Source organism: Pogona vitticeps, chromosome 12 (assembly GCF_051106095.1).
Source record: "Pogona vitticeps strain Pit_001003342236 chromosome 12, PviZW2.1, whole genome shotgun sequence".
Taxonomy (NCBI): domain Eukaryota; kingdom Metazoa; phylum Chordata; class Lepidosauria; order Squamata; family Agamidae; genus Pogona; species Pogona vitticeps.
In genome coordinates this window covers 9,527,647-9,544,604 of record NC_135794.1, presented here as the reverse complement: position 1 = coordinate 9,544,604, position 16,958 = coordinate 9,527,647, and the positions used below count along the sequence as shown (strand labels likewise).

At 41.5% G+C, this 16,958-nt stretch overlaps 1 protein-coding gene across 1 annotated transcript in view; it reads left to right on the top strand.

Moving 5' to 3' along the window:
- Window positions 1–16,726, top strand: part of ARID3B (AT-rich interaction domain 3B) — a 51,109-nt gene extending 34,383 nt beyond the window's left edge. The window contains exons 4-8 of the mRNA XM_072982140.2: window positions 6,745–6,928; window positions 8,344–8,603; window positions 11,194–11,451; window positions 12,777–12,881; window positions 16,432–16,726. Coding sequence (XP_072838241.2) covers window positions 6,745–6,928; window positions 8,344–8,603; window positions 11,194–11,451; window positions 12,777–12,881; window positions 16,432–16,589 — 965 coding nt within the window. The 3' untranslated portion in view covers window positions 16,590–16,726. The remainder of the gene's footprint in view (window positions 1–6,744; window positions 6,929–8,343; window positions 8,604–11,193; window positions 11,452–12,776; window positions 12,882–16,431) is intronic.
- Window positions 16,727–16,958: the final 232 nt, after the last annotated feature.

Genomic DNA, 16,958 nt, shown 5'->3' with positions numbered 1-16,958 from the left:
CTAGCGGTACATTTGATGCTGGGAACTGCTGCAAAAGTTGGTACAGGTTAACTCCCAAGATTTCACTTCTGGCATTCTAGCATTCAGGTTTTCCTGAGCTCTGGCTAGCATATGCTGCATCTGGCTAAGGGCCTCACTAGCCAGGGGTCTATAGCTGACTCACATATACTCCTCAAGCAGTTTTAATCTAACAGCAGTACATACAGTGAAGGTATGGATTAGCATTTAATGTGACCCCTTTTTCTTTTTTATGAGTCACCTCCCCTTTCACTCTCTGCCCATCCCTCCCATCTGGTCAGTGGATCAAGCTTACTTAGTGATGAGTTAATACCATTCACTAAATTGGATTGGGGAAGAGTGGGTGGCTAATTAGCCACTCAGGAGGCCACAGGGAGCCCAGTAGTGCATATATATACTGCAATTCACAAGCCATGCATGCTGGGATTTAATCTTTGTTAATGTTTTCACGCATCTAGTTCTCTCTCTTCATTTCTCAGTTACAGAGAGTGCCCACAACAGCAGAAAAATGATGAGGAAACTCCTGAATTAATTTACATCTGCTTTGTGAAAGCAAGAGAAGGGTAGAATTTGAGTGTGAACTCCATTAGGCTCCCTGGGTGATTTACACAGGCAGTGGTCAGGGTGGATTTGATTTGAATCAAATTGATTTAAATCATGATTTCAATGTTTTTAAAAAAGGGGTTTTGATAATTTAAATTTAAAAATCCATTTAAAATTTTTAATTGTTTTTTAAAATCAATTAAAAAAAAAAACACTGATTTTTATCCACCCTGTTGGTGGCACTCAACTGTTGGCTCCAGAAAGCTCAGCAATAGTTCTCATACCCTGCATTGAAGCGCTGGCTCAGATTTTGCAGTCCCATCACAAAAGTTTTAAAAGATTGGGTGATGAGGAGAATACTTGTACAACAATTAAATATAGGGGCTGCATTCCCTTTTGTTGTTGTTTGTTCTCTCAGCTTTTTCTCCTATTGTATTTTGGAACATAGCTCTTTCTGTCATATATGTTGCAAGGGAAACAAAACAAAATGAAAAATCAGTTTTGAGCACTTCTTGAAAGCAACTTTTTTTTTCAACTACTACTACTGTTGTTGTTGTTGTTGTTGTTGTTGTTTTGTTGTTGTTGTTGTTGTTGTTGTTGTTGTTCTTCTTCTTCTTCTTCTTCTTCTTCTTCTTCTTCTTCTTCTTATTATTATTATTATTATTATTATTATTATTATTATTATTATTATTATTATTATTATTATTATTATTATTATTATTATTATTATTATTATTATTATTATTATTATTATTATTATTTCTTGTCATGTTATGGGATACTTCCCGGCAAAGGAGGACAAAGAAGCGCTCTTGTTGTGAGGGAGAATCGTTCCCTCTGGACAGAGTTAAAAGCTGAACTTCCACTGACAGGGCAGCACTTATAGTAGGAGGGTTGATTTCTTGCCATTCTCCATGTGCCTCAAAAATCTACTCTAGGAACACCTAGCAACTCAAAGGATTGCCAGTAGTGGGGACTAAGTTTCATTCAGTGGTATGTTGGATTCGGGACTCTGATGTCAGGTTACAGGTACCGTTGTTGACGCAACTGAAACAGCCTGCCCCTGTGTACAAGAGAGAGTTATCAGCTGATTTGGGGTAACTCTAAAGTTTGCAAAAGTATAGATAGAAGAAGGTGAAGACCTTAAGCCAGTAGTTCCCAACCTTGGGTAACCCAGGTGTTCTTGGACTGTGCTGGCCAGGATTTCTGGGAATTGCAGTGCAAGAACACCTGGACCACCCAAGTTTGGGAACCACTGCCTTTAAGCCAGTTGGGGGAAGATGATCCAAAACAGCCTAGTTAGGACTGAGTGTGCTCAGTGGTTGTGGAAAGCTCACAGAATGCTGGAGTCAAATGAGACACCAGACTTAAAAGGGTGGACTGGAGCTGCTAGCCACACCCTGCCTGCGAGCTTCCCAGAGGCTTCTGCGTGGCCTCTATGTACAGTAATCAAGGTTCTGGGCTACTTGGCTTTGTCGTCTGACCGAATATCTGGTCAGTAGACACGCTCTTACATACAGACAGTAGACAAATGCAAGAGGAAACATCTGGATTTGGCCACTGTTTAAGGCTGGAATACTGGGTTGGTTCAACTCCTCTTCTGAGCCTATAAGAATATTCTATTACTTTAGAGGAGGAAATTTCAAAACTCTGGTAAGGGATGCTTTTAAATAGAACATCATGAGAATGTGACAGGCTGTTTGGCATTAAGAATATGGGGAGCACAAAAGAATATTCAAGGGAAAAAAAGTGGGAATTTTCTTATCCTGGTTGCAGCAGAGAGTATTAAGGGTTATGATTGTTTTCTGCTTTGGAGCGGTATTGCAGTTTACAGGAAATCTGTTCCGTGGGCAGTGTTTGTCATGTTTGGTTGGGGATTTTTCATCCTTTCCTGTCAAACCAGCCTTTATATATGATGTGCCCTCTGTGGCATTTCCTATTTTGCCCTGTGCATATATTTCTAAGATTTTGTTGGCTAGATTATTTAAACACAGCGCTCTAAACCGGTAGAGTACTTTAAGTGACTGCTGGAAAAGAAGTTAACTATATACCGTAAGCTCTTAAGCTTTGAGATAGTTAAAAATTGAAGTAATCTTTCAGATCAGATTTTTTTGTATGCTTCTGTTTGCTTCCTACCCTATGTGAAGGCAACTGCGTTGAACATACAGATGGTCACTGTTCATTTAGGTAATTTCAAATAGTATTTGGGTTTGTTTCAGACATTACGTGTCACAGAATCTGCTAATGGTACAAATTGTGTTCCAGTGTCTTTATTCCCCTTTATAACTAATAAGATCACCAGAATATGGCTAAACCTTTTCTCTGCCTTCCAAAGCTTGCTTTCAACCCTTCTGTCCCATTCCTCTCTCCATCCCTAGTTGCTGTTACAGATACAGGAGTTGTTGTACTGACTCTCTTACAAGCTTCTTGAGTTCAGATTCTTCTGTTACAGTGACATGAATTCAGGAAATGTATTTTGGTTCAGCTGTGGCTTGGGGTATATAGGCTGTGCTTGAGATAGGAGCTGGCAGGAGAGTTTGTACTCTTAAAACTATATCCATTTTAGTCCAGTTCAGTATAACAAAACAAAAAAAAATATTACAGCACTTTAACAGAACTATCTTAGCAAGAGTTGCTGTGGATTGCTATCTGTTTCACCAACATTATGGCCAAACTTTAAAAGCCACAGATCAGAGTCATAGATTTATATACACAGTGGTTATCATGATGGGGCTGTTAATCATACAGTTGTAGTTCTCTGCGTCTTGTTTCACTCATATCCAATCCCCCATAACCATGACTACTGTGCTTGTGGGCTGAGTACTGTATTCCTTGCATATGAAAAGGCAGACAGTGAGCCCAGAAAAATGTTAAAATAAATCTGTTAAATCTTAAGCAAGACTGTTCCTCCCTCTTTTTTCTCTCTCTCTCTGTAGCTTGATTGGTTTGTTGTTTTTCTCTTATTATTTATGCATTATTTCAGTGCCTGTGAATTTAAAACAAAAACACAGCTCTAAGTTTTGTTGTGTTCTTCAACATATAGAGCCAGCTTCTTTCCTTGATGACAACATGGCCCCGTGCATTGTCTTCACAAGCTTAAAGAATACTGAGCCTGTTCTTTTCCTCTTTGAAACATTGTGGGGGGACTTAAGGAGAATGGATTTATGAGTTTGGCCAATGGAAGGTTCAGTCGAACAGAGAGGGAAATTGAGCCACAGCTGCCAAAAACATAAAAAACCTGAGGCTGCATGGCAGCCAGGATGCTGCCCTTCATGGGATGATAAACACATTTCTTTGACTGCTGGAGATTGGAACAGTCATGAAATCAACATTACGGCCAGACTTCAAAAGAACTTTCTCACATGGCGATAGCTGGTGTGCTGTAAAACTCCTGATTCTTAACACGCCTTTCAGGCGAAGGCCTGTAGCTGTCTTTATTGCCAGCCGAGGTTGGAACCGTTGCCTCTTTGAACTATAGCTTTAACAATCTGCACCCAAGGAGCATAGAAAAAAGACCAGAAGTGAGGTGAACAGTCTCCCCCCCCCCTGCATCCACATACTTCTCATGTGTTTCTCAATATGAAGGCTTTTCCCACTTAGTTCTTCATTTTAGAGAAAAAACAGTTTTGAAATTGAAATGTTGTCGCCGTGATGTTACCCCATGCATTGCAGTTTGAGGTCTGCTTGGCTCATGAAAATAAAAACTTATGTGCAAACAAACATGTCGATTTCAAGAGCGGCATGGGTTTCAATGTGAGAAAAAGCCACTCCTCTCCAAGGGGATGAGAAGCAGGAAGTTACCTCCTTCCTACCTTGGTTAGAAGGAAATTGCAGCAACTTTAATTGTAGGGTGCTTATAAAGAATATTAAAGTGTGCTCAAGATTGTGTAGAAATCTTGTAGAGATCAAGCCAACTACTTTTTAATGCCCAATAATGCAGCTAGGTAAAGGTAAAGGTTCCCCTTGGCAATTTTTGTCCAGTTGTGTTTGACTCTAGGGGGCGGTGCTCATCCCCGTTTCCAAGCCATAGAGCCAGCGTTTTGTCCGAAGACAATGTTCCGTGGTCACATGGCCAGTGCGACTTCCGAGGTGGTCCCTATTAATCTACTCACATTTGCATGCTTTCAAACCGCTAGGTTGGCAGGAGCTGGGACAAGCAACGGGCGCTCACTCCGTCATGTGGATTCGATCTTACGACTGCTTGGTCTTCTGACCCTGTAGCACAGGCTTCTGCGGTTTAGCCCACAGCACCACCACGTAGCATAATGCAGCTAGATACTTTTAAATGATGGATTTAATAATTTTACTGGGGGGGGCATGTGTTTTGATTACCATGTGTACTTCAGTCTGGAGCATGCTGCTATTGTTTTCTCAGTATTCCACCCAGACCTCCTATACAAGGTTTTACAATTGTTTCTAAATTCCTGACATATTAGAGCAAAGATAGAAACTTTGCAGTCCTGATAGTCTATTTTAAACCTGCTTAGATCATGATACTTTCATGACTACAGCAATCAGACAGAATCAAGAAATTAGCACCACTTTGCTGAAGAGATGGATGGATGGATGGATAGGAGTCTCTCTCTCTCTCTCTCTCTCTCTCTCTCTCTCTCTCTGTGTGTGTGTGTGTGTGTGTAAATAATAAGTGTAACCCAGTTGTATATGCCCAGTTTATCATCCTCTGAGTTACAGATGTAATGCTAAAACAGAAAGGCTGCAGAGGTAAGAAAAGTCAACTCAAGTTGGTTGGAAGTCATGGGACCAGAGCTTGGAAAAATGATTTTCTTTGGACAGCAACTTCCATAATCCTTCAGCTTGCATGGCCAGTGGGTGATGGGAGTTGTAATCCAAAATATTGACATGTTAAAGCTTTGCCCCTGAAAATGTAGCCACCTCCAGCAGTTCTGCAGATGGCACCAGGTTAGTTCTGGAAATCTTGAAAGTCTTTAGATAGGAAAGCTCCTCAGACTAGATGGAGAGTATAAGAACTGGGATTACACAACCCATCTGTCTGAGAGTCCTGGCCATGCTGTCTGCACTATCCTAGGAGCTGTGTTTTTTTAAAAGGAGATTCATACTCTTCAGCCCAAACCCTAACTGCACTACTCTGAATGTAATGACGTCTGCACATTTCTGCCACAGATCTGGGTCCCAAACCACTGTCTTTTACAGTGGTGCCCCGCATAGCGATGATAATCCGTGCAGCAAAAATCGCTGCAAAGCGATTTTGTCGCTATGCGAAAATAAAAAGCCCATAGGAATGTATTAAAATCCATTTAATGCGTTCCTATGGGCTTCAGACTCACCTTAAAGTGAAAATCCTCCATATGGTGGCCATTTTCGCTGCCCAGTAAGCGAGGAATGCGGGCGAAAACACAGTGGGTGGCCATTTTTTTACCCGGTGGCCATTTTGGAACCGCTGATCAGCTGTTGGAAAATCATCGCTATGCGATAATGGGAAGCGAAACAGCGAACCGATTGTCGCAAAGCAATTTTTTCCCATTAAAAACATCGCAATGCGATCGCTTTTGCAGTCGCAAAATCTTCATCGCTATGCGGATTCGTCATTAAATGGGGCGCCCGTTAAGTGAGGCACCACTGTATTTTTCTGAAGCTGTTGCCTAGGTGTAGGGCTCTTTGTTTGTTTGATTTGGGGAGCATTGGGGGAAGCTACCTTGAGGGAAAACGTATGCCAGGAACAGAACATCGGCTTTTGTTGTGTTCTTTAGCCACAATTTAAGAAACCCAGGGGTCTTAGGTCAGCTTCTGTAAGAATTAGAACCCTGTTTTCCTTTGAGGAAAGGTAATCTTATATTTTACAGCTATGGCCAGTGGCATGCATGCAATTCTAGTCTAAAGCACACTATTTTACCATAACAGCAAAATAACGGGTTACTGAGTAGTAATATATCTCAGCACAAGGAAGGCAACCAAAGGAAGAAAGAACAGGAAGATGGTGCCTGTCATTCAGCCTTAGAATGGGGCAGAGGCTTTATGAGAAAGGTAGACTCTGTGGAAGGTGTTGAAAAGAAAGAATCTGTCACGTCACAAAGGTGTTAAGAGAGGCGGTTCTAGGTGTATGGCCCAGTTGCAGCCTTATTGTGGTTTTGACTTTGTGTGTGTTTTTAACTTCTTGCGGGTGATTTTGTTTGCTTGCTTGTTTTGTCTTGCATTTGGCTTCAGGAACACCAATCAACCGTATCCCCATTATGGCAAAGCAGATCCTTGACCTCTACATGCTGTACAAGCTGGTGACGGAGAAAGGAGGGCTGGTGGAAATCATCAACAAAAAAATCTGGAGGGAGATCACCAAAGGCCTTAACCTGCCCACTTCCATCACCAGTGCTGCATTTACACTTCGCACCCAGTAAGTCCTGAAGTCTTCCACAATCTAAGGTGTACACCTCTCTGCATACTGCAAACTGGAACTGAGTGTGTGTGCGAGAAATAAACATTGCTGAGGCAGAGGTAGCCAATAACAAGATGTACCTTTGCCTTCTTTTTCTTCTTTCTTTTCTAATATATCACATTAAATAATCACTTATCAAATACATGGCAATTCATTGGAGCATTCTCCCACTCAAGCACTGTCCAGTCTTGAATGTGCATCATTTAGAAAGATGACCTATTGTGTCTTTTATTAGCCTCTTTTAGGAATTTTATTGAAACCTGACAGTTTTTAAGCTTAATTGTGTCTTATTATCATCAAGCTAACTCCAAAGCATGGCTTGAGAGGTGGACTTCTTTCAACCAACCATAGTTAAGATTGACCACAGTTGTAACTGTGCTTTAATGGTTTAAAATTGCAGTTTAAAGGAGGAAGGAAGGAAGATAGGAAGATACAAAATCTTCCAGTTGCTGTGCTGGTAGAATTGTAGGGAATAGAAAACCCTGAGGCTCATATAAGTTCCATTTTGATGAATAAGGTATAAATCCAGCCCTTTCTACATTTGGTGTACAAAATAATTTGATATATCTACATACCTGTTCATATTCAGCTTTTCAAATAGAGCATTTGTTCAACTACTTTTTAATTTTGAAATAATCAGCCATGCTTAGTCTGTTCTACCATCTAATGAAAAAGCAAAAACAAAACCACGGTACTGTTAAGATTAACAGATTTATTTCATTTATTTAAGTCAGATACATGAATTGAGTCAGATTACACTTCCATCTGGTAGTTGATTGGCCTGTTAAGGCATTATACTGTACCAATTTCCTTCCCTTCGCGTTGCCATCTGCTTTTCTTTAATAGCATTTTTTCATACATATTTGTTTTTGTTCTCTCTTGATTAGTAAACTGTGGTTGCATTCAGACAGTGCCAAACGGTGGCTTGACATTACATCTGAACTTAGGGAAGCTTACAAAGCGACATCTGCGAGTAATTGCCGAACCAGGTTATTGAAGAATGCATTGAAGCTGGTTTGTAAATCACAGTTTGTGAATCATAGCTTTGATTTATGCATTAATGTCAAGACACTGTTTAGGGATGTTGCTGTGCCTCAGGTGGCTGCTGCACCAGGGAGACAGGAGTGAACTTAGAAAAGTGAGGTGGAAAACGAAAACAACAAGCAGTTCTAAACCACCCTCTGCTGTATGCCTGTAATTTCCAACCATGATGCAGTTTTTTAACTAGAGGTAGCATTAACCATGGTGTTGTGTAATATTTACTTAATTCTGTGATGGTTCTTGGTTTAGAATGTACCCCTTCTGTTTTCAAATGCAGAACCCTGTCAAGTGACGTCTTTGCCTCTGTTTGTTTTCTTTCTTCTCCCCACCAGGTATATGAAGTACCTCTATGCCTATGAATGTGAGAAGAAGTCCCTAAGTTCTCCTGCTGAGCTGCAGGCAGCCATTGACGGCAACAGGAGGGAGGGCCGGCGGCCCAGTTACAGCTCCTCCTTGTTCAGTTACTCGCCTGCTGCGACAGGACCTCCTTCTCTTCTGTGTCCTCCAAAGATCCGCTTCCCCATCGTTAGCCTCACCCCCAGCAGCGGAACCACAAACACTCACCTGTCTCCAGCAGGTGCTCTCAGGAAAGGTCAGCCCGGCTACCTGGGTTGTAATGTATGCAGCCAGGTGCTGACTTTGGGAAAGATTAGGTGGATTGAGCGTTGGCAGACGGGTATCACCCAGTAGGCACTAGGCTGCTGCAGAGACTGGACCAAAAAAAAAACACTCCAGCCTCTCACATTCTGAATTTAATGCTTGTCAAGCCTTGTGACAAAGTTACATACCTAAATCATTTTCAAGTTTGCAACATGGTACAGTGCGGTCTTGACTTAAGAACGGCTTGAGTTAAGAACATTTTGACTTAAGAACCGCTCTCACAGGAAAATATTGACTTGACTTAAGTACTTAGATTTGAGTTAAGAACTGAAAAATAACCACGTGGGAGGCAGGGAAAGTGCAAAATTTGAACTTTCAGTTAACTGTTGGCCAGTGAAAAGGGTGCCTGTCTGCTTCCTCACTCCTCCCAGCGTTTAGAGAGTGGATTGGGAGACAGTCTTCGGACTGCCTGGTACAGTGGGGTCTTGACTTAAGAAAGGCTCGAGTTAAGAACATTTTGACTTAAGAACCACTCTCGTAGGAAAATATTGACTTGACTTAAGTACTTAGATTTGAGTTAAGAACTGAAAAAAACCACGTGGGAGGCAGGGAAAGTGCAAAATGTGAACTTTCAGTTAACTGTTGGCCAGTGAAGAGGGTGCCTGTCTGCTTCCTCACTCCTCCCAGCGTTTGGAGAGTGGATTGGGAGTCTTCAGACTGCCTGGTACTGTACTGCCTGGACTGTATTTTCCCTGCCTTCCCTGAACCTTTCTTGACCTAAGGAAAAAAGAAACAAAACATCCCCCTCTAGTGGTCGAAGGCAGAATAGCAGCTTCCCATTAGTTTCTATGGACGGAAAAGAGCAGATACGGATCAAATGGTTTTCAATGCATTCCTATGGGAAATGCAGATTTGACCTGAGAACTTTTTGACTTGAGAACCGCCTTCCAATACGGATTAAGTTCTCAAGTCAAGACCCCACTGTATAGGAACTGTTGTGCTGTCAAGTAGAGGGGCAACCCATTTCTTAGGTGCTCCAAAAAAAAAAAAATCCAGTCGCTCTCAGCTGTACTTGCGGTCTCTTTTTTTTTCTGTTGATCAGAATCAACTTATTTTCCACCCACCCCACCGCTCTTGCTTTCTGCTTCCCTTTCTCTTCTCTGTTTATGCTACCTCCTCACTGCTGTTCATCCAGATGCCTTTAAGGACTTTCTTCTCCTGTTTCAACCAGCATCTGCCAGAGCTTAGGGGAAGGGGATGCTTTGGTTGGGGAGGTCTGGGAATGCTAGGTGTGCATGCGCACGCACGCACGCACGCACACACACACACACACACACACACACACACACACACACAGAGCTCTGAGTTCCTATCACCATAAGAAATTAAGCTGAAGCTTATTTCTTTATGAAATTAGGGAAGGGGCCCAACACTTGTGTTACTACTTCCTTGGCACTAGATTGAGACTTTAAAAAACAAAAATCTCAGACCTGCTAGATGAAATGAATGCTTAAGGCCTGAAAGGGAGCTGGGTTTTAAACACTATAATTGGGTTAGTCATCCTGCTGTCTGAGTTGATTAGAGAGTTGTGGTGAATTTGGAAAATTCTTTTTGCGTTGCCCGTTTTGATATTTTATTGGAGCCTCATATTAAACCACACTGGGATCTATTTGCCTAAATTGCAGTATATAAACATCATAAATACACAGGATGTCTTCACACCATGCGTGCACAGTTTTTATAATACTGTTATAGTACGCCTTCAGTGCTACAGTTTTTTTTAATTTTTTTTTCTAAAGAAAGAAGCAACCAAGCAAAAGTTGCTAGTCACAATGGCTCACTGGTGCTACCTTCTAGGGAACAGAAGGTGAAGGATGCAGTCCGTGCTCCTGCCCTGTGTGTGGGATTCGTGGAGGCAACTGATTGACTGCGGTGTGCACAGAGGGTTGGACGAGAGAGGCCTTTACTCTCAGTAGGGCTCTCCTTATTCTCTTAAGTTCCATGGTCCATGTCTTGTTGCCGACCACTCAGTGTCTGAGTCAGTGTATCTGCTCTGTTTGGGACTCATGATAATAGGGTACTGGGCTATATGCTTTGGCCAGTTTCCCCCAAGACTTCTTGGCTGGCTAATCAAGGATAGTTTTGGTATCCCTGCCATGATTGAAGGATCTGCATTCTTCGTTGAGTTAGTCACTTGATTTGTAAACAGCAACGACGTGCACTCTTTGTGTGCTGCTTTTTAATTCATGATAGTTTTAACTGGTTGTTGTGGGTTTTTCGGGATCTTTGGCCGTGTTCTGAAGGTTGTTCTTCCTAACGTTTCACCAGTCTCTGTGGCCGGCCTCTTCAGAGGACAGCACTCTGTGCTTTGGCTATCCTCTGAAGATGCTGTCCTCTGAAGATGCCGGCCACAGAGACTGGCGAAACGTTAGGAAGAACAACCTTCAGAACACGGCCAAAGAGCCCGAAAAGCCCACAACAACCATTAGATCCCGGCCATGAAAGCCTTAACTGTTGCAACAGCTCCTCCTTGCAAGGAGAGTGCTTTGCTGGGGGTCTGATTTACCCACTTGTTTTTCCAGGTGACAGCATCCCTTTGAGTGTGTCCACGCCAAATCGCATTGCCATGCCTGTGTCCTTGGCTAATCAACAGGCCACCATAGCAGCAGCCAGAACGGCCACCCTGGAGCAGCTGAGGGAGAGGCTAGAATCTGGTGAGCCGGCAGAAAAGATTGCCCGCATGACCGAGGAAGAGCAGCGGTTTGTCCAACAGGCTTTTCAGCGGAACCTCTTCAGCATGGCACGGCAGCTGCCCATGAAGATCAAAATCAATGGCCGAGGTGAGCTGTGGTCTTGCTTTGTTGTCATCTGCTTTTTCACCTTTCGTTGGCTAGAGAGCAGGGCAAATTGTCTCCAGTCCAGGACCTGCCTTATCCAATATTAGCACCAAGAAGGGATAAGGCATAGGCAAAAACGACAGACTTTGGGCCTCATTTGGGCCTCCTGAATCACCTGCTACCCACCTGAACGGATAGTGTGGCTCTCCTTATATACAGAGGTTATGCTCTGTTAGGACTTCAATGAAAGATGACAAGGTTTATTAAGAATCGTTAGGTAGGACTAAGAAAGAACCTTGCCTGAAATCTGGAGAGGCATTGCTGCCAGCCAGAGTTGACAGTACTGGCCTAGGTGGGCCAAGTACCTGACGTGGTAGAAAGCAGCTTTTTATCTTCTTCCTCATACCTTGCTCCTGACCCTCTTTCAATCAAACAGGATGGAGCTGAGCTGCCTGCAGCGCTAGCCCAGCAAACTACACTGGTATAGCACTAGCATCAGAAGTCTCAAGAGACAACTAGATTTCACTTTGGGACTGATGGTCTGTCTGCCAGTTGGGCAAGAGGTGAAGAAGATGCAGACACCACTGCTTCAGATAGAATCTGTTGTGGCCATTCACTAATCTGATGGACCCCTGTGGATTCAGAGGCTATCTTTCTGGCTTAAAGGCATGTATGGTTGGTATGTGTGGAGGGGCAAAATCTACCTGCTTTACAGTCTCTGTATCACATGGTGCTTTAGACCCGAAACAAAACCTGGACCACTACTGTTTTTTAAATCCACTATGAATGACATCCAACAGCTGGAAGCTTTTTGCTTCCTCAGCACCACTCTGCAGGCACTGTAGCATTCGATAATTTCGTGCATTGTCAATGGTTGAATTGGATACTCTAGCAGCCCCTTTCAAATATACCATTCTGTGGTTAAAAACCTGTTGCTTGGTGTGGTAGATTGCACTAGAGAAGGTCCATTGAATCAGTGGGAATTTGGTGGGTCATCTCTAATTTTCATTCTTTCATATAGGCCTACTCTAATTGTGACTTACTTTAGCATAGTAAGTTGGAGTTAAATCACTAAATCCCCATTGATTCAATGGGCGTGCTCTAGTGCATTTTACTAGACTAAGCAACAGAATTTTGGCCTATGATTAATTTCTCTGAGATTTTAAATTTGTGGACTGAGGCAAAAAAAAATGGATCAGCCAAGGAATAGGGGGCAGGAGAGGCATTTTCAAGCTGAGCTGCTATCTCAGGGAATACAAAGGAATGGAGCAAGCATACTCTAACTCACTCTAGTCTTTTTTTCTCTCTCCCCCAACCCCCACAACCAGAGGATAAATCAGATTCGGCAGCAACTGCGGCAGCATTGAACTGGACCCCATCTGGCTTTGGGAGCATTAATATGTCAGTGGAGATCAATGGCACAATCTATGCTGGTGAGAGAGTAACTGCTTCTGCATATCAGGGAGGGTTTTGAGCTTGGTGGTATCCCTGAAAATCTAGCAGGCAGAAAAATTTAAGCCATCCCTTTTGTTTTGACCATTGAATTCCCACTCAAATTCCTTCTCCACATCTGGCATATACGCTAAAGGCTGCCAATATTTCAGTGATTTTTCAAAATTAGGAAGCACTCAGATGCGCAGAAGGAATTTGTAGATGGTCAGATAGAAAGGTATCTCTCTGCTTTTGGATATGATCACGGGGGGGAGGGGGGACTGCATTTCTGAAAGCCAGTCTAGCTAAATGGAGACAGGACAGGCCCCTTACCAAAATGGCTGGCCACCAGGTGATGAGCTGGCCTCATAACTATGAATATGAAGATGATGTGAAATTTGCATCACATACTGGTGGAAGTTCTGTAGCTTAGCCGAGGTAAGCTGATCCCTGAATCAGTGGAATTTACAGAGGACTCAACCAAAGCCCCACTGATTCAATAGACTTACTGTAATTGCAAATCACTAGGCTAAGCAATAAGACTTCAGCCATTAAATATACGTAAGGATATTGCATTAGATATTCAACATAAGGAGACAGACGTCATTGCCAAGATAGGCAGCAGAGTCTCCAGGCGCATTCCCATGCTCTGCTCTGAAGGGAGCAGTAGCACAGAGAAAGTAATCTCCCACTTCAACACTTCTCGAGTGCCCAGAATAGGGAATATAGAGTCTGTCAAGTTCATGTTTCTGTTTATTTTCTTGTTTTTCCAGTCTTGGGTTTGACTTGTCCTTTTTCTGTATCCCTTTACAAATTTCTTACATGGCTGCACAAACATTCATCCACACTTTTCATGTGTCTCTCTCCCAACAGTACATTTTTGTATTTCTTTTGAGAATCCTCCCAAGCCATGCTGGGCTTTCTGGGAGTTGCAGTCTAGGAAGGTAACTTGTCCAAAGGAGGACAATAAAATGTTCTAATTTTCCCTCTGTCCCATGCAAAGTGGTATCTCCTAGGCCGTGGTTACTAGACAAGGATGTCCTCTTTCCCCAGTATTGCTTTTTTAAGTTATAGAATTGTTAGCAAATGTCATTAGAGAAGATAAATAAATTAGTTTATTTGCTGATGACACTTTATTAACAAGAGAAAACCCATTAATGGTTATGGATAGGGTAAAGTCGTATTTCAAAGAATTTGGAGAGATAACAGCATTAGATAAATTGGCATATATCCAAGGTGGTAATGTTTAATTATAATAAAGATGAAGTAGAAATAACTAGAAAAGAATTTGATATTAATATTCAAAACTCTATGGAGTAGTTAGGTATAAATATTCCAGCAAATTTAGAAAGATCGAAAGAAGAGAATTTTTAAAAACTGAAGAAATAAATAAAAATTAAGTTAGACGTTTTTAAGAAAATTGGACTTTCATGAGTTGGTGGAACAGCAGTATGTAAAATGACGTTTTTGCCCAAGAAATTTTTCTTATTTATGATGTCACTGATAAGAAAACTGAAGAAGAGTTTAAAGACTGGCAAAATATGATTAATAAATTTTATAATGGAGATAAAAATCAATAACAAGAGAGTATAATTTTCAAAAAGTAGAACGGCTGTATTTATGTTTCTGGTTATATTATATAGCCAATCAGATAAGACATATGCTTGATATTATACTTCCATCTATTAAACTAATGTGCTTTAATAGCGAAACAGAAGAATTATATATGACCACTGAAAACATTCTTTTTATAGCATATAGTAACAGTAAAAATACTGAAAATCCTTTATTTTAAAATATGGTTTTAATTTAGAATAAGTTTAGAAAAATACTTAATCCATCAGTTTCTCTACTGTATCCAGTGGTAGAGTTGGGGAAATTCAAGAAACCTGAAAAGGAGGATCAAAAATATATTAAGAAAGACACAAGTTAGGATAAAATATTGGATAGAAAAAATGGGAAATAAAGAGCAAACAAAAGAAGTGTTAGGAATGGATAGAATATATTTAAACTTATTCAGTTAGAGCAGTGGACAAAGGATTGGGTAAAAAAGAAATGGCAAATGTAGAGAAATCATGAATTTTGGAGTAGTAGCATTACAAAAAGAGGGCACTGGTGAAAATAAGGTAATGAAAGGGACAGTAAGTAAAATTTATAAATTATTGCTGGAAGCAGATTTGCTCAGAACATTATGGGAGTACAATCTGTGATCAGAAAATAAGTACTGGGTTTGGAAAAATATATGGGATAGAAGAATACTGAAATCTGTGTCTGAAGAGCCTCGTGGCGCAGTGGTTAAAACGCTGTACTGCAGCTAAAACTGTGCTCACGACCTGGGGTTCAAATCCCAGGTAGCCGGCTCAAGGTTGACTCAGCCTTCCATCCTTCCGAGGTCGGTAAAATGAGTACCCAGCTTGCTGGGGGGGCAATGTGTAGCCTGCATAATTAAAAATTGTAAACCGCCCGGAGAGTGCTTATAGCGCTATGGGGTGGTATATAAGTCCAATAAATAAATAAATAAATAAATAAATAAATAAATAAATAAATAAATAAATAAATAAATAAATAAATAAATAAATAAATAAATAAATAAATAAATAAATAAATAAATAAATAAATAAATAAATAAATAAATAAATAAATAAGATAAAGGAAAATGTTCACAGGGTAGTTTGGAGATGATATTTAACTGGTGAGATTAAATAAAATAGATATTAATTATTCCAGGTTGTGTTGGAAAGGTGGTTGGAAAATGGGTACTTATTTTGATATGTGGTGGGACCGTGAGAATATATTGAAATTTTGTCAATTAATCTTTGAGGAAGTAAATGAAATAAAGTTAAAGAAAATAAAATTAAGTTTAGAGTTATGTCCTCTAATAGCACTTTTATCAATATTTGATAGGGAGCCATGTAATTGGACAACTAAAGACTTAATTTCTAATTTATTAAACGCAAGACTAACTCTAGCTAGGAATTCGAAATCAATGTATAATTTTCAGTTAAATAAATGCTATAGAGAGGTTTTGGATATAGCTATTAATGTCAAATTAATACGTAATATTAAAGTTGAAAAGTGGTTGATAAGTAAGAATATGTTTATAGATATATGGGGAGAATTCATTGATTATGTATTAATATACCTTTGCAAGAGTCAATGCAATTTTGGAAGGGGAATGGGGCTTGAGGGGGAGGAATGGTTGTTACGTGTTTTGTTTGTATGATTTTGTTTAATAGAATTTTAAAATAAAAATAAATGCAAAGTCCTAGCAGAGTCCAAAATGGAACCAGATCACAACTGGGCCAAACAAACCCGAAAAAGAGGTCTCTTACACACACTGTCTCCCTTTCCATCTGCCAGGCTGCAGAATTGCTGAGCTCTGGTGGAAAAATGATTCCAAATAACTCCACCTGGAGTAGTTTAGATACTATTTGGCTGTTAATTTTCTCATGGTCTGTCTTGAGGAGGTCCATTTTTTCCCAGAGGACCTCCTTTTGTTCCCCCCCCCCTTTTTTGGCTTCCTAATTTTCTTTGCCTGTTCCTGCCCTACAGGGGTCCTCTTTGCCCAGAAGCCTGTTGTCCACCTCATTGCCGGATCCAGCACGCAGAGCACCGGTGGCGGTAGCAGCAGCTCCTCCCACTGCTCCCCAAGCCCTACCTCCTCCAGGGGCACCCCCAGCGTCGAGCCCTCCACCAGTTGGTCCCTCTGAGCTGGAAACCCAGGAAGGGCTGGTCTGGCGTTCTCCGGCCTTCCAGCGGCGCCTCTCGGCTTGGAGTCTCACCGGTGACCTCGCCTCGAGGAACGCACTTTTGCGACCGACCGGACGGCAGCCAAGGACGGGAGATTCTGTGCTGGCAAGGTTCCCTTTGGGAGGATCTTGCTGTCCATGTAGCCTTTCTTCAGGTCTTGCTGTGTCCTCAATGAAAAGAAGGGCGAAGGGGTGGGGGTGGGGGAGGGAAAGGGGACACAGGGCGTGTTTCAATCAGGGATTCTCTGGATCGGCTGTGCATTTCTGTAGATGACTGAGCATCACCACAGTAGCAAAATGGCCGGGACACAAAACTATTTTTTTTCTTCC